The sequence below is a fragment of the Drosophila takahashii genome, chromosome X (assembly GCF_030179915.1).
Source record: "Drosophila takahashii strain IR98-3 E-12201 chromosome X, DtakHiC1v2, whole genome shotgun sequence".
In the NCBI taxonomy this organism is placed as follows: domain Eukaryota; kingdom Metazoa; phylum Arthropoda; class Insecta; order Diptera; family Drosophilidae; genus Drosophila; species Drosophila takahashii.
The window spans coordinates 2,136,818-2,160,072 of record NC_091683.1 but is presented as its reverse complement, the minus strand read 5'-3'; the positions used below and the strand labels follow the sequence as shown (position 1 = coordinate 2,160,072).

At 40.5% G+C, this 23,255-nt stretch overlaps 1 protein-coding gene across 1 annotated transcript; it reads right to left on the bottom strand.

Annotated features, from left to right (window-relative positions):
* Positions 1 to 719: 719 nt before the first annotated feature.
* disco (disconnected) lies at positions 720 to 6,586 on the bottom strand. The gene is made up of 2 exons (XM_017143184.3): positions 6,128 to 6,586; positions 720 to 3,529 (listed from the first exon to the last, which is right to left on the bottom strand). The coding sequence occupies exon 2, from the start codon at positions 3,479 to 3,481 to the stop codon at positions 1,697 to 1,699; it is 1,785 nt and encodes a 594-aa protein (XP_016998673.2). The 5' UTR covers positions 3,482 to 3,529; positions 6,128 to 6,586; the 3' UTR covers positions 720 to 1,696.
* Positions 6,587 to 23,255: the final 16,669 nt, after the last annotated feature.

Here is a 23,255-nt window from a genome sequence, read left to right as displayed (position 1 = left end):
GTATCTGTATCTGTAAAAGTATCTCTATCTGTGGCTGTGTGCGTGCGCCCGAGTGTGTAATCCGTCCATAAGTGGCCTCAAATGCCTATCCATAATGATGATGATGATGTGGTTGCCGCTGCGACCAATAGTTGGTCATTCATCACGACGATCCGCGGGGGGAGTACGATATGTACGATTTATACGAGTATTCAAGTATTCGAGTATATTCAAGTATAGGAGGAGTATTATATAGTATGGTTCGGTATCGTTTGGTATAGTACAGTGTAGTTCCGAAGCCGAAAACAATTTATGCCGCATGTCACGCCTTCCCAAGAGTCCGTCGGTATCTCGATATCTTGGTATCTCAGCATCTCATCAGTGTCTGTGGTGCCAATGTGCGCAAGCGGGAGGGAGAGACACTTTCGAGGGCGTTGCCCATTATAGATCTCATCAGACCAATATTATACACATTTGAATCTGAAAGTCGTTGAGACAAAACCAAATACTTGTGTTTTTTTTTTGCTTGTTGCCAACCCAAAAGTCCTTTTTAATATTCTATTTATGCATATTCTATTCTATATAATCGTCAAAAAAAACATGTCTTCTTCTAAATATTTATAATAAACCCGATGACTCATAAAAGTACTTACTTTATTTCCTTTGTACTTCGATCGACTGAAACATAAAAATTACGTATCCGCCCCATTGAACCAATAAAAAAGCACCTTTGATTACATGTTTCTTCAATTTTGCCGCTGTTTATTTGTTAATAAAAACTTAAATTCTTGTTGTAATACAGTGCACAATAATCGTCGGGAGGAATTTTCGTTAGCGAGAGCAATAACATTTTTTTTCGTTCACCTAAGATCTATCAACCATTTTTATTGGATTTATCTGTGTGTTTGTGTGTGTGTGTTGGGGTTGGGGGATATGTTTCAATAGAATTCGCTTGCTGTGTGTTTTAGTTAGTACATCCAAGTTATACAATACATACATTTATTGGCTACGAAAAAAATTGTCTTAAAACTATTTAATATATGCATTTCATAATATATATTTCGTTATAAATATCAAATACTTCGTTGTACACATCGATTGATCGATCGAGGGGGCGGCAGAGGGAATTATTCTCGAATGAGAATCCGTTCCTTAAAGCCCCTTTTTCTGCACTGCCCAGAGAGACTATGTGGATCCCCGATCCTGGGATCCCAAACGCACAAAAACACATTCATTCATTCATTCATTCATTCAACATTCACACTGAGGAACGGATTGAATACTATACACTTAGATGTCGTCGCACTACTACGGTATACATAATACATTAAACATACGTTTTCCAAAAAAAATTCCATATAACACATGTACGAGCAGAAAAAGCTTAGTTTCGGAGCAATTCCAGTTACACATAAAGTTTGTGTAGAGGGAGGGTGGAAGGTTTTTTTGTAGGTGTAGGTGGGTGTGGCAGGGTCGCGCCTGAGGAGGATTGCCAGCCATTTAATGGTCCAGCTTTTGGCACGTCCCCACTACCACCCAACCACGACTACCTTCCCCAGAACCCCATCTTAAAATACGAAAAAAAAAAAAGAAAAACAAATTTGACTAAGGAAAACATCTAGATGCTAGACCCTAGATGCTAGATTCTAGATGCTAGATCATCTAATCCACAGTTTAGAAGCAAATCATCTAGATTCTAGATCATCTTATCCACAATTTAGACCGAAATCGGCGCATTTGTGGCCGCCGGCGACTGTTGTTGCGGCTGCTGGCTCAGATTGAGGTGGTTCAGTGCCTGCTCCTGGTGGTTCAGGTGGTTCAGGTGGTGGGTCAGTTGGTTCAGATGATGATAGTGCTGCTGCTGCTGCTGCTCTTGCTGTTGCTGCTGCAGATGATGATGCGCCTGCTGTTGCAGCTGCTGGTGGTGGCTGCTGTACTGTTGCTGCTGCTGCTGGTGCTGCGTCTTTAGCAGCATGGAGCGATACATCTCCGAGAGGAGACTCCACATGGGCGGCGAGTCCTTGGCCAGATCGATGGGGGATCCACCCGCTGGTGGAAGGAAGGCTGGTGCCGCCGCGGCGGCTGCGGCTGCGAACATTTGGGTCTGCAGCAGGCGCAGATGGTGCCGCTCCTCGAGATCCAAAACGGGCAGAGGTAGCATTGGTTGCTGTTGCCGACGGTGGCTCTCGGTGGTGGTGGTGGTGCAGTCCAGGTCCAGTTCCATTTTGATGCTCGTCGCTGGAGCGATGGAGGTAGAGGAGGTGGATGAGGCGGCGGTGGTAGAAGGGGAGGCAGCAACCGTGGAGCCGGCGGAACTGGAGGCGTTGCTGTCGTGACGCTTCCGCTTGCCCAGCAGCTGATCCATGGAGAAGGCATCACTGGGCGTGCGCTTCTCCAGCTCCAGTTCCTGATCCTGTTCCTGCTCCTTGTCCGACTCCACATCCTGCTCCTGCTCCTTTTCAACCTCCTGTTCCAGCTCTTCCGACTTGCGTCGCTTGTGCAGGCTAAAGTCCAGTGGCTGATCGGCTCGCTCCTCATCCTCGGCGGCATTGTGGATGCTACTACTGCTGGCCAGGCTCAAGCTGCAGTGCATTTCCTCGTCCTGATCCTCGGCCAGCTGATGATCTTCCTCCTCCTCAAGCAGATCCTCTTCAACCTGATCCTCCTCAACCTGATCCTCCTGATCACTGGAGGCCGCCGGACTAGAGCTATTGGCCTGCATGTCCACATACACAAAGTCATCCTCATTGTCCACCGATCCCGAGTCCGTATCCTGGCAGGACGACGAGTTGGAGGCGGAGGTGGAGGAGAGCAGACCGCCCAGGCCATGATGACCGCCGAACATTACATACGGATGGTGACCATGATGATGCCCCGGATGATGATGATGCGGCGGCGGTGGTGGCAGCAAACCCGGAAAGGCAACCGGAAGTCGTCCCGCCACAGCGACCGCTGCTGCCGCCGCCGCCGAGTTCGGTGAGAAGACGGGAAACTGCTGGGCCGTCCGCCCGTCATGCGGCGAAATCTTGCGACGAATGTGCGGCGAATGGAGCTTGGGATTCGGATTGGCACTATGACGATTCCTCGAGCGTCGCGAACTGAACACCATATTGCAACCCTCCACGGTGCACTTGTGCATCTCTCGCAAATGAACGGCAGAAAAGTGAATCTTGAGGGCGCCCTTGTCGCAGAAGGTCTTGAAGCAAATGGAGCACTGAACGCGCTTCTTGCCCGTCGCCGGATTGATAAACTGCCCAGCCAGATTGATGGGCGGCGAGCCCCAGCGACGTGGCTTCAAGGATGAACCCGAAGAACCACCGGATCCAGAGCCACTAGAACCGCCTGGTGAACTGGCCGGCGAGGAGGCATTGCCATTGGTATTCGATTGCTGGGACTGTGACGACTGTTGTTGTGGCCCATGGGAATGGGAGTGGTGGGGATGATGTGGGCCATGGCCCAGCAGATAAGCCGGTGACATGAACGGATTCATTATGTGCTCCATGATGTGTCGTCTGTAGTCTGTGGTGGATCTGTGTTGTAGCTGGTGAACCTGCAAAGCGAAAAACAGAAGCAGAAAAACGTATCGTTAGAAGTGTCAATCAAAGAGTGTCAATCAGGAAGTCATTGAATCGGTCGCTCGGTCGGTTGGTCGGTCAGTCCTAATCAAAAAACTATTGCCAAGTAAATGCCAGGGTGGCTGGACTCGAACTCGGGCAAAACCGATTGCGCAACTATTCGGAATTGGAAACGAAATCTCAACCTTATCGCAGAGAGTCAGCAGGGCAAACTTCGCACAACCCACATCCCACATCGATGCGCAATTAGAGTGCGAAAAGTCAAGGCGGTCATTCGGGGGAATTCAAAGGGAGAAAGTTTATTCGAGGGCTCAATTAATCAGTGGATTACAACGATTACAGCGTTGTCACTGCGTCCGAAGGACCATTCCCATTCCTCAAAAGGAAAACCTTTAAGAATACACTCTGTATCTCTACGTTTAAAGAGTATGGAGCAAGTAAAGAGAATGTAAGCCAATACACATCTCAGGTGTATTAACAAATGGGCAATTTTACATTCAAGTGAAAGTAAACCAAGGAGCTTAGCCAACTTTGTGCAAATCCATCCAGATTTATTGCCTAAACACATACACACATGCCAGCGATATACCGAAATAACTCAGTCATATATCGGTGACACCGATATCGGCCTATCTTTGATGACGGCAAATAAAACAGTAGAACGTCTATAATATGATATGGTCAAAAATAAAGAAATCCCATTTGATTATTATGGGGAATTTGATGTAAAAGAAAGAGATCATTAAATTATATACCCCAAATTCCGCTACTATCGCCCAAAGTTCGCCTTAGGCAGGCCGGACTGTACAGTGTAAGTGCACATTGCCTCATTTACTTGAGCGAAATCTTTTACAGCTTTTTCGGTTCTTCTGGCCATTAAAATCGCCTCTGACAACGTCGACGGCGACGACAACATGCGGCGATCAGTGTCGGACTTCGAGACTTCGGATTCGATCAGTCCGAGTTTAAAGCTGGCTAACCCAAACCCAAACCCGAAGCAAAAGAGCTAGATTTTTATTGTGGGCTCCGTTCGCTACCGTAATTGTGAGCAGTGGTAGTATAAAAAGAGCAAAAAAAAAAAAAAAAAATATATAAGAAAAGCAAACCAAACCCAGGGGCGTCACAAACTGGGGACAATTGCGGTGAGATGCGGACGATGATGATGATTTTCAGACGATCGTGTGTGCGATGTCGTGGCTGGCTATCTGGATTCGATCTCAAAAGTCGAACACACATTCGCATTCGCCTTTTGCCCAATGCCAAACTGAAAACCGAAAACCACATACGACGACCATGGCTCACAGATACTACCGAATACAGATGCAGAAAGCCAGGAGATGGTCGCTTTTTATGGGGCTCATTAGTAACGATGACAACAATAGCATTAAAATGAGTGTATGTACACGGCAAGAAAAGCAAAATAAAACGCGAAAAAAACACTATAAAACTCAATTGTCAAGTACTAGGAATCAATCAAATTGTGACTACGAATAGTAGACACCTAAAATGGTGTTTCGAACATGATTATCCAAGATTCTACTCGATGTTTATAACTAAAAATGTAGTAATAATAGAAACTTGGCCAACTTTTAGCCGATTTATGGGGGCTACACCTGCGTAGTTGGAAAATGCGGGTCCAAGTCAAAAGCAAATTGCTTTTCTCGCAGTGCATTCGGTCGACAGATCGAGGTGAGTATGCATGTACATGGGTAATTATTTTTGTCAAACGCTTAAAATGTCTTAAGCCACCAAAGGGGAAAAAAGTGGTGACGGAGGGGGTAAAAAACCAATCACAACTTTTGATGGCTCTCGGACGAAACGTTTTTTTGATTATCGGCAGTGGCAGTGGTAGTGGCAGCAAAATGTTGAAAGTCGTCCCCAAGAAAAGACAAGACAACCCAAGAGGAGACAAGACCGAAGAATTCAGAGAGTAGTTGGGGTTTTGGGGAGTTGGTAGTTGGGAGCTACGAGCTAAGAGTTAAGAGACGAGATGGATGATGGAAGATGCCGAGATGTGAGCAATCCGGCGGCTATAATTGCTGTTGTAGTTGCTGTTAATAGTAGTACATTATAATAAGCAGTAGATTTTTCAGGGGCAGGGGACTTGAGGGGGGCCTCCAATGGTCCGAAGATGACAACCCCGATGGCCGGACCTCAAGCGAAAAAAAAAAAAACAGAGCTCGAAAGCCGCAGACAAAAATCTTAATTACAACTTTGACATTTGGCGTTTCCCCGAAGACCCGACATTTTTTTGTTTCGTATATTGTATATCTTTTGTGCGCCCTAACACAGAAAGTAGAAGAAATCAGTTGTTGACACTAGTTCAATTTTGAACAAAGACAGTAGAAAATTCATCAAAACCATCACGATCTCTTTATAAGGTTTTTTAGTTTAACCGGTCATTACAACCGGTTATCGCACTAAACTATTAAAAGCTCATACCGAAACTAGATCAAAGTAAATATCCCTTTTAAGATCCTGTTATTCTTAGTAAAATATCCAACGGATCTTGAACAAAGTCTACAAGAAATCGAAGTACAAAGTGCCGACGATATTCGATCAACTATACATACCTTTTAAAAGTTGCCTATAGTTGAGTGTTTTTTGGTTTATTGCTGGTTTATTCTGCTTGTTGTTGCTCTTCACTTTGTCACAGGTTTGCCATTTAAAAAAAGGTTTTTGGTTTTATCGTTTTGTTTTTGAAAAAGTTATCAAATTCGAATTCACTGTTGTTGTTTTGCGCTTCTTTTCGTTTTCATGCCGTCGTGCATTTATTTTCGTTGCATTTTGCTCGATATTAAAAAAGTTGGTCGTTCACTTGGCGCACATGCACATACAGATACATGTACATGCTATTTTGCGGTACACGCACACTGGCACACGAACAAGCACGCGCGGCAGAGAGAAGTGGACGCGCGGATATGCGGATGCGACTGCGAATACGAGTACGAATGCGAAGATGCGGATGTGCGGAGAGCAGGGACAGCTGAGATCCACTTCTTCGAATGTCGTGGGTGACACTGATTGTCGATTTGTCGTTTCACCGACGAAATTGTGCGGCGACTGCGACGCCGGCTGCGCAGCGGGCAGAGCGGCGACGGTGGCGAGCGACAAATGCGGCGACACACGGACACGACACACACACGCACACGGGGTGGTGGGTGACACTTGGCTCTCGCTCTCGCTCGCACTCGCCGGCTCCGGTGCTCGCTCGCTCTCTTTCGCACTCGCTCTTACGCTCTCCCGTTCCTCTGGTGCTCCGGGGCACCTGGGCGAGACGACGAGAAGAGTGTGAGAGAGCGCGCTATTGGAATTGGCCTTCGCTTCGTCACATTGTCGTCGATGGGTCATTATAGTGCGCTCGCTGCGAGAGCGAGCGAGTGAGGGCACGGCGCTGCAGGCCATCGCACTCGCACAGTCGGCAAAGCAGTGCTCGGTCAAGAGCAGCCACCGCTCTCTTACTCTCTCGTTCGTTTGCCTGCCTCTCCTCTCTCGCTGGCACTCGCTGGCTGGCGGCTATTGCCTGCCCGCTCGCACACTGTCGTCTGAGTGGACGAAACCGTTTCGTTGGGTTGACACATGCGACACGTGTGTATGTGTGTCTGTGTGTGTGGTCAGTCACACGCACTGCCGCCAGCCAAAGAGAACGCAGCTCTCGCTCTCCACTTTGCTTGTGTGTGGCATGGGTGTGAGTGTGTGACAGAGATGGCAATGGCCGCAGTGTACGGTGTACACTGTACGTAATTTGTCGCTGCTGCGACGTCACTTTTTGTCTTGTCTTTTGCCTCTCTGCTGTCCTCTCTTCGTCGTCGCTTCTCGGTTGCCAAAGGTTCTTTTTAAATTTTTGTCATTTGATGTCTTGTCCACTCTATATGTGTGTGTGGGTGTGTTTGTGTGGTGTACATGTGCCCTCTGTCCGTCCTTGTCACTCGCCCACGAATGGCCGCAGCGAGCGGCTCTCTTTGTTTTGCGATTGCGCCGCCGTGTATCTGTGTGTGTGTCGCTGTGTCGCTGCGGGTGTATCTGTATCTGTGTGTGTGCCCCTGTGTGGGTGTATGTATGGGTGACACTTTGGCAATGGGGGCGATTCGCTTCGATTTTTTTCCCTGTCGCCACAGCGCAGCACCAATGGAATTCGAGCACTGGTGACAAAGAAGCGTCGCTGCTGCTGCTTCCTCTTTCCCCCCTCACCCCCTCTCCCTACCCACCCACCAATGGCCTATGTAAATCGTTTATGTATGTGCTTGGCCCATGTACATCTCCTTCGTTGTCGTTTCATTGTCCTTTTCATTGCCGAATTAAAATTATTCCCACCCACCCATCCGCCGCCGCACACACACATTATGTATTTGGTTAGACGTTGGAATGTCCCACATAAAGATACAAACACACTCGCTGCTCCTACACATTTTCGCATCAATATATGTATGTATATACACACAAATGTCCAAGGGAAGTTCTTAAAGCGAAACAAAAGCTTTGTGCAATTTATTTTAGCCCAAGTGGGACGAAAAAAGGAGCAAGATAATGTTGCATACCCATCAGGCGTTAGCATCCATGTTAAATTTCATGAAAACATTCAGATTTTAGAGTAACTGAATACCAAAAACAAAATAAAAATAATCAGTTTTGCTCAATTCACAATTTGTTGCGTGTTAAAATTTGAAAAATTAAAAAAAAAAAAACAAAAAGAAATCTAACTAGATATTTCGCATTTAATATGGACCCCTTTGATTGATCCAGTTTATTACATCACTCCACAAAAAATATAAAATTTAGCTAATTTTTAAAAATTTGTTGGTGGTATAGGGGATAAATCCTCCCTCTAGGGTGATAAACTAATGGAAATCCCCCCACAACCAAAATATGTCAAAAGGCGTTATTTCTGAAAAAAATTTCAAATTACAGAAGTGGGTATACCAAAACGATAAAATCAACCAAATAAATCCAGGCAGAATATTGAAACAAGTGTTAATAGAAAGTTGGTTTCGAAGTGTTAAACAATTTTAAATCTATTACTGCAAAATTTTAGACCACGTACAAGTTAAACAATTTTTTAAAAAATGTGTCGTCAAATGAATTGATTGAGAATATTATTATCCGATGGTATTAATGCGTGGAGTGACTTTATAATCAATTCCCCAGTGCTGAGTGTCACTTTTCAAATCGGCGCCGCTTTTGTAAATTGATTGATGTGAGTTCGGAAGTGAAAAGTCAGTCCTCGATGCTCAATTTTTTTGTGACGATTACGAATGGAAATGTCTTTTGTGGGTCGGGTCTCTGGGGTCATCGCGATGTCGCCCCCTGTTGTTGGCCAGTGCTAGTCAACACTTTCGTTTTTCCTTTCTCTTCTATTGTATGGCGAAATGCTTTCATTAATCAAAAATCGAAAGAAAATCAAAAAATGCTCATTTCTCGTTTCTTACGCTTCAGATTCGTCGCCCCCTGCCAGATTTGATAAATAATTGCTATCTTATTATGTCGATTGTCGTTGCTGTCGCCGCCACTCGGTTGGGAATCAAAACGGAGATTTCAGATTTACAGGGAATCCAGGGTCCAGGTTCCAGGTTCCAAAGACACACTGTCCCATAGAATCTGAATCTTTATTAACACACGGCACGGCACCCTTTGTGCACGAACCGAAATCGAAGCGTAATCGAGGTCCGAGAGCCGAGACGAAATCGATCAATCATTTTTCACACTTTGTCGTCCAGGTTCTCATTTCCCCTTAGCCGAAGCCTTAACCTTACCATCATACCATTCCCATTCTCAGCCAGGTTCGAACCATCAAGTGGAGGCCCTGTGGATTACAAAGATCCAGCGACTATATGCGATATATGTACACAGAGAAAATTGGCAAAAGATCAGATTGATATGTTCTGGTCAAATTGATATTTTTTAAAGATCAAGTTATTCATATCATTTTAATATTAATAAAGATTATGTTTATCTTATTTTACATTATTTTTAGAAAAAATACTACATTTTGTATATTATATGAAATGATAAAATATTAAGTTGATATGTTCTTCATACATCATATTGATATTTCATAAAATCATAATTGTAAAATATTTTCCTTACTTGTTTCCCTTTTTGGAGGTTTGAAGTTATGATATGATATTTTTTTAAAAATTTGTATTGAAATTGAGTACTTTTCACTTAAAGTAAGAATTTATGTTCTTGGTTATATTTTAAGTACAAAAATTCTCAATTTGAGTCTAAACCTAATGAATATTTCTCTCTGTGTATGGATGGATGGACTGATGGCTGTATATATATTCCTCATCTCGCTCGCTCTGTACTTGACTTCAGGTCAATAAATCGTTTCACATTTTTTTGTTGTGCTTTGTTTCGGCTCGGCCCTCATTCCACTGATTTCTTTAAATACGATTTACGCTGACACAAATGATATTAAAAATCCATTAATAATTTTCGACCCTGCATCGATTTCGATTTAGATTCCGAATCCGTACCCACACAAAAACGCCCTGAGTCTGAAAGTCAAGCTAAAAATATAAAATATCAACCTGAATCTGAATCTGAGCCCGAAAATGGCTAAAAGGCAAAGTCAAAGGCCATGGGAAGTTCAAGTCCAGTCTTCAGTCTTCAAACAAAAGGCGTCACAACATCTCACATTTAATTACATTTTCTTCTTTTTTTTCCAGATCACTTCGGTTCCACGCCCCCCAGGAAAAGGACAGCTCATTAGTTTCAGGCGATTTATCCCACAAAACTCAAACAACTGTTTGGATCTTCAAATGATCGTTTGTCGAGAGAAGGATTTTCGAAACGAATCGAACCTCGCACAGTTTAATATAATTATGCTCGGTACTCGAAAGAACTTGGTAATTATAAATAATGCTTTTAATTATATAGCCACTCATCCATGAATTGTGGCTTCATTTTTTTAATTCGTATAATATCGGATTATATTAATGTTCTAAAAACTACATTTGTGTGATAGCATCTACAAAATCTTGATAGATATTTTTACTAAAGATTAAGAAAATATATTTTAAGTTGTCAGAATGCTTTAAGGAAATATTATTTTATTTATAATTCGGATAAATGATTAGCTTTTTAATACGACCTTTTTTTCGTTATAGAGAAGATAAATATATTTAATTTATTTCTTTGTAAACCCAATCGGTTGTTACGTTATAATTAGACATTGGACTTTATGCAAAATAGAATTATTAAAATTCGAATTTAAGCCAACTTAGTTAAGATAAAAAGATTTTTTAAATAATCAAAATTTGTTGAAGCGCAAATCAAATTTTGAATTTTTGAAAAAAAATTTATCTTTAATTTAAGATTGCTAGAAATCGATTGTTTTGATTACGTGTTTGCATATAATCCGTATCTAGTTATAATATTAAAAACGCCGTTCTTTGATTTGTATTTCCAGACCCCTTAAATCTGTTTAGTCAGTCCGATTCATTAATATATATCTACATACCTACTTATATGGGCAGTGTGATGAGGTGAGGTGGTGCAATTATCGCACAGCTCTTCGACAATTCCTCAATGAATGCGTGAAATCCGCGCGGGATGGTCTGGTCGGCACATGAGACATAATAATAATGGTAAATCGGTGGCAATGGGCTCTCCTCGGGCCCTTGGATATTGCACAATTGCAAATTCAGGTAGACTGGGAAATGGGAACTGGGATTTGTGAACTGGTAACTGGGAACTTTGAGCTGCGAACTGTGATACGGGGAACTCATAAAGGACACGGGTCGGTCGGTCGTTCGGTCGTTTGGTCGGTCGGGTTAGTAGTCGGTAGTTTCCATTGTGAATACTCCCTTGCCGACGTGGCGGTTGCCATGAATATGGTACATTATGTGCCCAATAATTAAGTGAAAGGGTTACAATGCCTTCATGAGAACTCCGCTAACCGGGTGATAAAACTCTGAGCTCTCTGGGCTGAAAGGGTTTCGTTTCATCAACATGTCGGCACAATTTCATAATGGCCGATCATAAAAATCCTGCCAAACATTTCAGGTATTTCGTTGCTGTTGTTGTTGTCCAGGATGCAGGACAATCAGCAAAGGACCTGGTTCAATGGCAATGCCGCCAGCAGCAATGGGAAGGTCGGAAATGAATAAATAAATAAATAAAGCATTCTCGTCACCGTCCGTCACCCACGAGTCCATCATAATGAGCTGACATAATTAATAAACGCGACCTCTGCGAACATAAAAATCGCATGTCCTTCAACCAGATTGAATGGTTTTGTCCTTTCAGTTTTTTTGAGGTTTATTCGAAATGCTTTATTATAAGTTTTTTGGGTTGAAATCAAAGTCTCTCTTGTAATCCTAACAAAACTTAAAGATCGTTTTTTAAGGTATTAGTTTTTAAATAGGAAATTTTGTATGTCTTTTCTTGCCAATTTCACGTTGCATAGCTTTCAGCGCATTTAAATTTACTGAATATATGGTTCATTTTTATTGCTCAATAACTTTTGAAAGCGAATTTGCGTACTTATGTGCAATATGTCAAAAGCTAAGAAATCTCAAGGGCTTTATATTGTAGCATTCAATAGTTTTTCAGAAAAAAAAACGTAAAAGTTTGCACAAAAAAATGTTTTGCTATATTTTTAAAATGGTTTTTTGTTTTAAATAGTTTATTTTTTTGTAGAAAATATTGGGTTAAACATAATTTAAACAATAAAACATATTTAGCGAATCATAAAGGATAGCAATATGGTTAATGTACACATATTCTATCTATCTGACCAAACGGATTGAACAACAAACAATACGCAGCAGCAATTACGCCATAATTACACAAGATACTCAAGTACAATGAGCAAGAACAGCAACAAAGGAGGTTCCTACTACTAGGTATTATATGATTTCTATGATTTTTGGCATTCCTTTGTGCAGCTCTCGGGATATGGGATCGTATCTCGTCTCATCTGTTGTTTGACTTGGTGGAATATTATGATTTCCCATATTTCTGCAGATGTTTGACGGAGATTATCCGCTGATAAAGATGGCTGTTCGATCGTATTTCCGCTATTGCACAATGCATCCAGCATCTATATTCAAACAATGGGCAATGGGATTAGGAATCGATCCTGGCCCACCCACATTTGAAGGACCAGAATCCTTCAGCTGGCTGATCTTAACTCCAAGATGACCCAGAGTCATCGATATCTCTATTTTAAGCCCGCTTTATAATGGAATTACTGGTGTTCTTTTCGTAATTGATTAATATTATGTGGTAGCGAAAAGAGATTAATGTTGAAATAACGCACTAATCGTGCGTTAAAATCTTCGTGGGGTTAGAATATTTAGTTACAAAGCTACACATTCTTCATTCAAATATTTTCTTTTTTTCTTATCATTTATTTTTTTTTAATGTTTGTCGAGTTTTCTTTGCTGCAACTTCGTCAGAAATGGTCGCATTTAAAATGTTTTGAAATAATTTTAAAAAAATGTACTGCTAATGTAAATAATACTCGCTAGCATTTTTTTTTTTAATAATTTAAATATGAATCATTCTGGTTTTAAAGATCAACTCCAATTAATTTCATTTTTTAACCCTCTTTCTAGCATCAACCAGTTCGCGTTGCCATTTTGAATAAATACTTTCATGATTGAAATTGAGCCTTTCGAAAAATCTCAACAGCTTGAATCCGTTCGGGGTATATTTTATATTTTATATCAGGACACAGGACCTTTTACAAATTTTATACAACGCACACAGATGCCGACAGGCCACACCCATACACTCGGTGAATATCCATGAGAGACCTCACATCGAGCAATAATTATGCATTTTTTGGGGTAGGTTTTCCGCAGATTTTCTATTCTCTGTGTGTGTGTGTGCTTGAGGATATGTTTAGTAATTGCTCGTAGGTCGGTACAAACTATTAAAGGACATTAGAGGTTTCACCCTCGCGGGCACATCAATGTATTATGTATGTACGACACACACAGAGTGATTCGAGAACGAGTTTCCAAGCTCTAATGATGGAACCCAGATGAGATACCCATATACCATCTACCATCGATGGGAAGAGCTACCCCAGTCTATAGGATCTGGGATCTACTGGGGACGCCGTCCACTCGTCGCTACTATCTGGGGATTATTTGTGTGGTTTACAGTTTTTAATTATGCACCGCGACATGCGGATGCAGTGGTATTATAATGGGCCGCCGAGAGGAGAAGAGAAGAGACCAGAACAGACCGCAAGTTGAACGAAAAATTCAAGGGAGTGAACTGAAGTGGTGGAACACAAATGGAATGCATCATCAGAATCAGAATCACTCCCTGTTTTTCTGCCCAGTCACAGGATTCTCCATTGTGTGTTCCATGTCCTGGGAGAGTGGGCAAGTGGAAAACATTTTTAAATATAACGAACAGCAATGGGTTGCGAGAGGGCAGTTCAGTTCGCTTTAGAAATGAGTGGTTCTATTAGTGAATTCTTGAATTTCCTTGTAACAAAATATATCATCATGTAATAAACTAGCTTTAATTTTCAATGGATTTGTTTCCATTTTCCCCAGCCAATTTAAACCAAAAATTAATAATTATTCGACGAGAAAATCTATGACTTAGCTTTGTTTGATTGTTAACTGTTCCAAAAATTACAAGTCTTCGATTAGGCACAAGTTTTGGACAATCTACAGAAAAAAAAACTATTTTTACCGAAAACTTAAACTTAAACTTAAAAATATTCTGTATTTTGGCCGAAACAGGGGAAATATTGTCCCATATGCTTATAACCCACAGTATTTAACTTACTTTGCACCCAATTTCGATTCCTCGAGCTGAACTAACTGACTTGTCGACAGTTCCCCGTTTTCGGCTACTCAATCTTCAATCCTCTATCTCCAATCTTCAAGCAGATGCACAATAGAAGGGGCTTATTAGCTTTTACTACTTGAAGATGGGCTGGGATGAAATGGCCCGGGGTTAGAGGAGGCGTAATGAAATTAGATTGCGTTCAGAGATGTGGATTGTCGGGGTGTGGGATCTTTGGTCTATGGTCTAGAAGTCGGAAGTGGAACTCCTTTGGCACACGACAATTTCACCTAGATGATGGGGACAAGGCTAATTTAAATGGGCGAACAGACGTTCAGTTCAGCTCACTTCCGTTATGCTCCAGCTTTTCAGCGCTCGGTCGACAAGAAAAATTATAACAATTTTGTGTAACCGAACTCGGGGCAAATTTCCTTTTGGGAATTCATAAGCAAAATAATAAGGGGTGTGGGCTTTTGGATTCTGAGACTGCTGAGACAGAGACGACAAAAAGGGTTGCGCTATTCCATTATGTTATTCTACCGCCTGTATCTAATTTGGCCATATTATGAATTTAACCCTTTCGTGTTTGCTGGATATTTAAACAACTGTTTGCACAAAAGTTTAGGCTAGAAGGTCGTCGCTGCCGGCAGTAACGGTAACGCAGCTTCCTCATAATTTCCCCCAACCCCCTGGAAATTGATTCTCCGTAATGCGTAGAGACAACCCAACCTCATCCGCATCCGCATCCGCCTCCTCATCCGCATCTCCTGAAGCTTAGACCACCACCCCATTTTACTGTCTGGTGATTCAACTTTTGCTTCTGTCTGCCAGAAAGTGAACTTTGCTTTGGCTCTACTTCTGCTACACTAAAAGATAAAATATCTCTAAAAAAATATTTCTTTAAAATAAATGATTGAAGAACCTTTTATTAACTCGGAAGATTGTTTATTTTAAGTTTAAACATTAGTGAAAAATCATTCTAAACTGTATAAACTTTAAAAACCTTGAAAAAAATATCATTAATAAAAGTCCCTGCTCGGGCGCCATTGAAAACAAAGTCTTTTAAGTCTGTTTTTTTAAGTATACAATTTTACAAAGTAGTTAATATTTTTAATTTTTCTTATTTAAATTTATTTGGATCCTATTGAGTTTGTTTTTATTCTGGATCTTCTTAAAAAACTTTAAATTTACACTTTTTTCAGCATAATTTTAATAATTGGAATAATAATTGGTTTATCTAAAATTTCGGTTAATTTCAAATGTTGTTGTGGTTGGTTTGGTGTGTGTGGTCGAAAATTGCCAATAAATGTGATAAATGTATTTATTTTGTTTCGCTGTATTAATGGGTTAACTGCGAATGCCTCTGCGACCCATTACCGTGGGGTATTCGAGCGGTGTTTTCATTTACTTGGTCTGTGTTTTTGTGCCGAACTCTTCGCAGTTTCTTTGTTCTTAGCCCGAGACCTCCTTTGCAGGATGCTCTTTGGATTCAGAATTCAGGACTCTGGATTGTGGATGTGTCGCTGATGCTCCTTTCGCCGCCATTGCTGCTCCTTTGCTCCTTTGGCAGTTCGCGACTTGCGACTGCTAATGATGCCTTTTCCAGCAATTTAATTGTTAAACAATGAAAACGCTTTTGATTACAAGAAAAACAACGGGGCTTTCCCCCGCCGCTATCCATCTGGATTTTGGGTTTCGGGCTCCTTTGTTTTCCTTTCGGTTTCCCCATTCCATTCCGCAAAAAAAGGGGGAAGGATATTGTCTTTGCCTCCCGCGGCAATTTTACTCCGCCGAAAGGACGCAGGATGGCCGCACAGTCGACGGAAGGATGTTTATTAATTTTTACCTGAGGTTATCTATTTGTCGCGCTATGTTTTTCCTTCAGCATTTCCTTTTTTTGGGGTTGAACTCCGGTAACTGAAAGGGCGAAAAAAAAGAAATAATAAAATTATAAAATGGGTGCGTTGCTTTTCAGCGTCGTTTTCGCTGCCCCGCAATTTTCATGCTCATTAAATAATTTCTACTCATGAAAGTTCTTCCTTACCAAAAACCCCCACCCCCCCTCCACCAACCATAATTTTCATCCAGAATCAGAAGTATCATAGAAGCATAGTCCTCTGAATGGAGTCAACGAAACAACGGCTCAACAGAAAAGGTGGGCGTTAAAAAGTTTTTATTGAAAGTTGTAATTTAAATTTATTAGGTTTCACATTTTAATTAATGCGCACTTCCTCTTCTTCTTCGTCCCTGCCTCGTTGCCGCGTTATGGCCGCGAAAGAAGAAGAAAAAAAATATGAAAAATATTAAATGAGCCTGTTTCACACGACAAATTGGGCCTTTCTGACGAAAATTATTAAAGACAAAGCTGAAAAAATAGATAGATATTTTTGATGACTGTTTTTAGCATTTTCTTCTCGGTTTTCAATCATCTTAAAAGATATATAATTCTCTCCTAAAAAGCTGGAAGTAACAATAATCACCCAGAAGAACTTGACATAAAAATCTAAAAAAAACATAAATATAACAAAAATATAATTATATAAAAGTAATACGAAATGATATAGGTAAAAATGCTAGAAATTGACATACAACTAAAATCTTAAAATATTAACTTTCCAAAAAACAAGATCCTTTTATCAAATTTTATCACAACTTTTTTTCCATTACACTTGAACTCTACAAAAATATTTAATATTCTATGAGTACCGCTTAAAAAATAAACAATGCTTTTATTTTTAAACCATTACAAATTGTTTCAAGCCTGGAATGAACTCTAAAATATTTGAAAATATTTCATTTACATTCATTTCCACCAAAAACTGCATTATATATCCATTAAACCATAAAAAATAAAATCTCAAATTACATAATAACGACACTGCACTGTTAATCAAGACAAAATCAGATAAACTCGTTTGTTAAGCATTTATTAATTCAAATTAAGATGTTATCGACTTAAATTGAATTGTTTTATGCACGAGAAGGGGGGCGCTGCCACCCAATCACAAAAAATGAGCCGCTTAATTTACTTGCAAGCTAAGAAAAAGGGCAGCAAAAAGCACAGACGCCCATGTAAAAGGGGGGTTTGAGGGGGATCCGGATTCCGGATCCAATTCCAATTCCCAATGCCAAACAAAGCAGAGCACACAGAACACAGAGCGGAGCGAATTATAATGCGAACACAAAAGTTCACAAATTAGCAAATTTAAGATTCTTTAGGTTGGGGGGCGAAAAAAAAGCCAAACAAACAAGACCAAATAAAGCGCAAACGGCGAAGGACTGGATTCTCCAGGAGTCGTCCGTTCACAAATACAAATGTTTTCTCGTGTGGAACAGACATAAAAAAAACCAACCAGAAAACCAACCGAAACACCAGTGAGAATTGAGCCGCCGACGACTTCGTCTTTGTCCTTGTCATTTTGTCTGTCATTTTGTGGGGGGAAAATTCTGGGGGGCTATACCAAGTACCAAGTGGCTCAAAAGGCAAGCGGGAAAAATAAAAAGGGCATTTGAAAGCCAAGGGGGGAAAACAGAAAAAAAAAAAAGAAAAAAAAGTGGGGCAGGACAGCAGGCAGTCAGCAATAATAAACAATTGTGCGATGGAAATCCGCGATTGTAATCCGCAATTTTTACGGCTTTTGGATGGGTCCCAGATGCCGAAGGGGGCCTCGTATTCTATGTTCCGGATTCTGGATTCCGGACTCTGGATTCCCCTGGATTCACGTCATTTCCGTCACCAGGCGGCGGCTATCGCCCAACACCATCTTTATTCATTTTTGAAAACAATCGCATCGCAATCTGTTAACAACGAGCGGCGGTAACAAAAGTAACAGCAAATAATACCGCAGAAAATAGGAGAAGAAGAGCAGAACACAGAGAGCAGTTGACTGACTAAATGACTGCAAAGGACGAGGATTTGGGAGGTCCTGCTGCGAAAAGGACAAAGCACCTGTGCAACAACAAAACAAGGTAACAAAAGGCCCGATGATCTGGCCAAGGAAATCTCCAACTCCATACCATTTCCGACCTCGATGAAAATGAACTCTCGATGGTAAAAGCCTCCGCCCATCGGATGTGGAATATATGTATATGTATGAGTGTGAAATTAACCCCTTTCGAAGGATTCGAACGACATCCCAGAAACCAATGAGAAGACAGGGTTAGAAATTCAAATAGCCCCTATATGATGTATGTCCCCTAAAACCAGTTGTTCATACAAGATTATCAAGATATTTGGCAATGTGATGGATATCAAGGTAACGCTTGAAAATATCCAGTTTACCTATTTGAGATTATTGTATTAAAGGAGTGATCGGAAAAAGTTATAGAATTATTTATAGAGTTTTGTGATTTTTCAGTTTAATTTATTTGTTTCTATATTACATTTCTTATTATTAAGTCAATTTTATAAAATTAAGTATAAATATTTTTAAAAAACAATACGAATTAGTTTTAAATATAGAGCCATTCGTTTGGGAATTCCTTTAAGCTCATCTGCCACAATTATTTGATGTAATTACTGTTTTAATAAAACATTAAAACCGTAAATACACAATGTACATAAAATCAACACAAATATTCACACGCATCGGCCTAAAATGATACACTAAAATAAAGATAACATTTTCCACCTGCATACCTCCGGCAAATACAAATACGCATTTGTTAAGCTTATATATACACATTCGAGCCGACATCTCTGTGTATATCGTATATCCGAGCTGTTAACAGTCCGCAAAAAATGGGCTTTTGACACGAGAACATCCATTATAAGCGGTACTTAATTGTGTTGTTCCCCCCAGTTTTGTTCAGCCAGTTTGTGGCACTAGAAAAAAAACGTATGGACCACTGGGGGCCACAAATGTACACACATACGAAGCGTGTCCTGTCACACTCTCGCACAATGTCCTTTGGCCCCTAAACTCCGCCTCCTCGGTCGGGGATAATGGCAACGACATTTCATTGAAAACATACAAAGGTCACGGGGAATATGCTGCTATGTTAGTCAGCCTTTAGTCGGAAGTCAGTCTTTTATTTTGTTGTTAAGTATTGTATTTTGTATAGATGGATAAAATCAATCGAGTTAAAAGGCCTGGAAACTTTAATTAAAAGAGATCCTTAAAGAATTACATAAGATTCAATGCCGTTTTCTTGAAATATCTCTTATTATTAAATGTAAAAGAAAATAAAAATCGAAATCGTACAGTTGAAACCAACCGATCCAATTAAAAGGTTTTAAATCAGAATAAAGTAAAACTGATCTGAAGAGCTTTCTTGTTCCATTCAGACGCTTGGCAGACTCCGATTCATTCAGGAGCAGAATAAAAATGGATGACAGACGACGGCTGTACTAGAGGACTTTTTTAATTGATGAAGGATTCGTTTCCTGGCCATTTTCCATTTTGTTCGGTCGGTCGGTCTGTTCACGACAGATGACGTCGAGTTGAGTGGCCAGGACAGAAGCCATGCGAATTTAACCCCCGCAAGGAGAATGGAATATCCCAGGGATATGGGATATGGGATCACAACGATATGGGAATCAGTTTGAATCAGAAAATGTTTCACATAAGTGCCTTTTGTACATAAGGACTCTCTTTGTGATCGTTGAATAGAGACGGAAAGAAACAAATCTCCCTGCGCATTATTATCATCATCATAATAATCATAATCATCATCCCGGTCTCCCGGCAGCATCCTCAAAATTTATTTTTTAGCTCAAGCTAATGTTTATTTAAGCACTGTGGGGTGCGTTTGCCAATGGCCGATTTCTATATTATTTCTCTATATAGACTGACGACGATGGTTGTGACAGCGCGGCAGGATGACAGCTAGGGCGATGAGGATCCTCGAGAGATTATAAAACTGTTCTGTACTGTTCGTTCACCCTTGCTCTGATTTCGAGTGGCCCGTGTTCTCATTCTCCTCGCAGCTCTTTAAACACAAAATGTCTCCCATGAAGGATGTTTCCTCCTCTTCCTCAACCACCCGATGTTCTGTTTTCTGTTGATTCAATTCACATAAGTCCCTGCATTCGTCGTACATATATTTAATTGCATTCCCTTCTTGAAAAAAGGGCTCGTCCTTGTTGGCAGGCAGAACGACATAACGCGATTAAAGGCGGCATATACTATATAGCGATGGAACTGAACCGAACTGAACATAACACCCCCTTTCTTTCCTTGTACAAGATTTTTGATTTATGCATTTATGGACACGCAACTAAATTGAATCGAAAAAATATTTCTCTACAACTTTTGATAATAATGTTGAAAATGATTTATTAAACCTTTTTTTATAGATTTATAAAAAAAGACAAAATAGGTAACTTTAATTAACTCAAAATCTATATTTTGGCCTTTAATTTTTGGTTCCAATACCATTGGGTATTTATTTATTTTATTATTATTATAATTATTTAATAAACCTCTTTTTATATTATTAAAATATACAAAATAGCAATAAAAGAACGTTCTCTATTTTGGGTTCTTATTTTATATTCACCTTTAAGGTTATGTACGACTGTATTTTTGAATTCATTGAGGCTACTCTCTTGAATCTCCACTCGTTCCCAGTTTTTCTGGAGTTTTCTCTGCCAAAGGGATGGGATTGGAATTGGGATGGCAAAGAAAAGGCTGCCCTGAGTCAACTACGGATTAATTAAATACTCATATATGAAAATGTTTGGTCGTTTGGACCGTAGGATTGGGATTGGGAGTCCATGAATGGTTCTGGTCCTGAAACGTGTGCTCCCTGGAACATAGAATGCCATTGTTTTTTATAGCTCAATGCACATCGGTCCATCGTCGTCCTGCACAATGGCCGACACACCCAAACAACCAAACACGCAGACCCCGAGTCCTGTCCTGGAGTTCTAAAGTCCTGCAGTCCTCGAGTCCTGGAGTCCAGTATTCCATGCTCTTTCTAAGGACATATAGACACACTCACATACATTCAGTCTCCCCCACTCACTTCGCAAATGCACATGAATTCCAATTATGTGTATGATTTGCAGTGTTTGCTAATATTTGCATTCCCCTGTGTTTACCTTTAGATGCAATTTTGTCAGCTTCTTTCATTGGGGCTTTTGAGTGGCGAGAGGAGCGGAGAAGTGGTTTGGGCCCCTACTTCCATTGGAATTGCTTTTAAAGTGCTTTCGGATTAAACCCAGTTCAAGGTTTAGGGATGCCACAGGAATTAATTTAACATGTAGGCGAATTATTAAACTATTCAGATAAAATTATTATTATTTATTTAATTAATCAATTTTTATCTGACAAATTAATCGTATTAAAAATCGTATTCCCTTTGAATCCCTATTTTCAAATGTGCTCACTAAAAAATCTCCTAAGCAAGGATTTTGAGAAATAAAAATCCTCAAAGTTAATAAAATATTTTGTTTTTTTGTGTCACATTTGAACTTATTTTACAGGCGAACTATTTAAACATCATAAAAAAACCGAGGTAAAGTGCGAGACATTAATGCATGGAGCACACATTCTTGAACCATTGAAAAGGAAGTCTTGCTTTTTTCAAGACATATTTTTTCGGGTCCCCCAACTTTGAGAATAATTTGATATGCGACCACAAACTGGGACGCATGACGGTGGTGTGGTCAATGTTAATTGCGGATCATCAGCTCCGCGAGATGGTGATGGTTTTTCGGGGTGATCTTAACTCTAATAACATCTTGGGTCGGTCCGAAGACACAAAGACTAGTTATAGAACATCCCGTCTGGAGCTCTTGGCGTGACCTGCAATTAACCGCCTCAGTTGTAGAGCACAACTCTTCAAAAAATGACACGAGTCTTGGTCGATTGTCGTCGTTCCGTTTTAATGGAGCTTTAGCTTTCGGTTCGGGAATGCAGGCCCCTTAATTGATCTGGTTCCTACTTATTAATAATGACAGTTCAGATGGGCCTCGGAATCGTTTGCCCTCTTGCTACAGATTTTAATTCAATTAACTCACAGGCGAGAGCTGCATATGGGAAAATATGATAGTGCTTACTTATACATTTTGTAGATTTCTCTTAAAATAATATATAAAATATTTTATGTTATTACTTTCGAATTGATGTATTTTTTTTTTAGATTTTTATGTCAATCCATTCTGGGTGATTTTTGGTACTTCCCGATTCTTATTTTAATTGTCTTTTATCTATAAAATTACGAGTTACCTTATAAGGAGTCAACTTCTAATCCGTCTATGTAGCAGTGATTTGACAACGATTTCCCCAGATTTTCCCATACATTTTTTTAAAGGCGGACTTTTGGGATAGTGATTAATTTGAGTAAGACCATGAGGTGGGCAGAGGTTTCTCCGGTTGCTGGGCAATGCTTTTTACCTAATGCCAGGTGGCACTCATCTCCCATCTCCATCCTCTCCAGCCTGCCGCCGCCGCTACCCATTGATGTGAACCTTAATTATAACGCCATCGAGCTGCGTCATCATTTACAAAACGCCACCAACCACAAGCCCGAAAATCAGGGCAGCCATTATTATTATTCTGATTATTATTATTCTGATTATTGCCATGGACGGACAGCCATGGGTTTGCGTTTAAGTACATAAGTGAGCCGGGTGAAATTTCCATACCATACGCCATATAGACTTGCTCTTATGTGCCGAAAACCCGAGGGTTTGATTTCGCCAGTTTCAGTGCCCGGGTACTCTGGTATAGATAGAAATATAAATATTTCGCCCCCGTCCTAGGCCAAAAAATTGCCTTCAAATCAAATTTGAAATGAAGGTTCAACCACCCAAAAGGGTTGAGATGCGTTTAAAGAGCAAACTAGACAGTCGTCAGATGATAAATACGGAAACTACTTTATAAAAGTAATACTAAGTATAAATTAACTAAATTGGAGATTACTTAAGTTTTCACGAAAGTGAAGCATATAAAATAATTATATTATTTATTTTTTAAAACAATATTGTTTTTATAG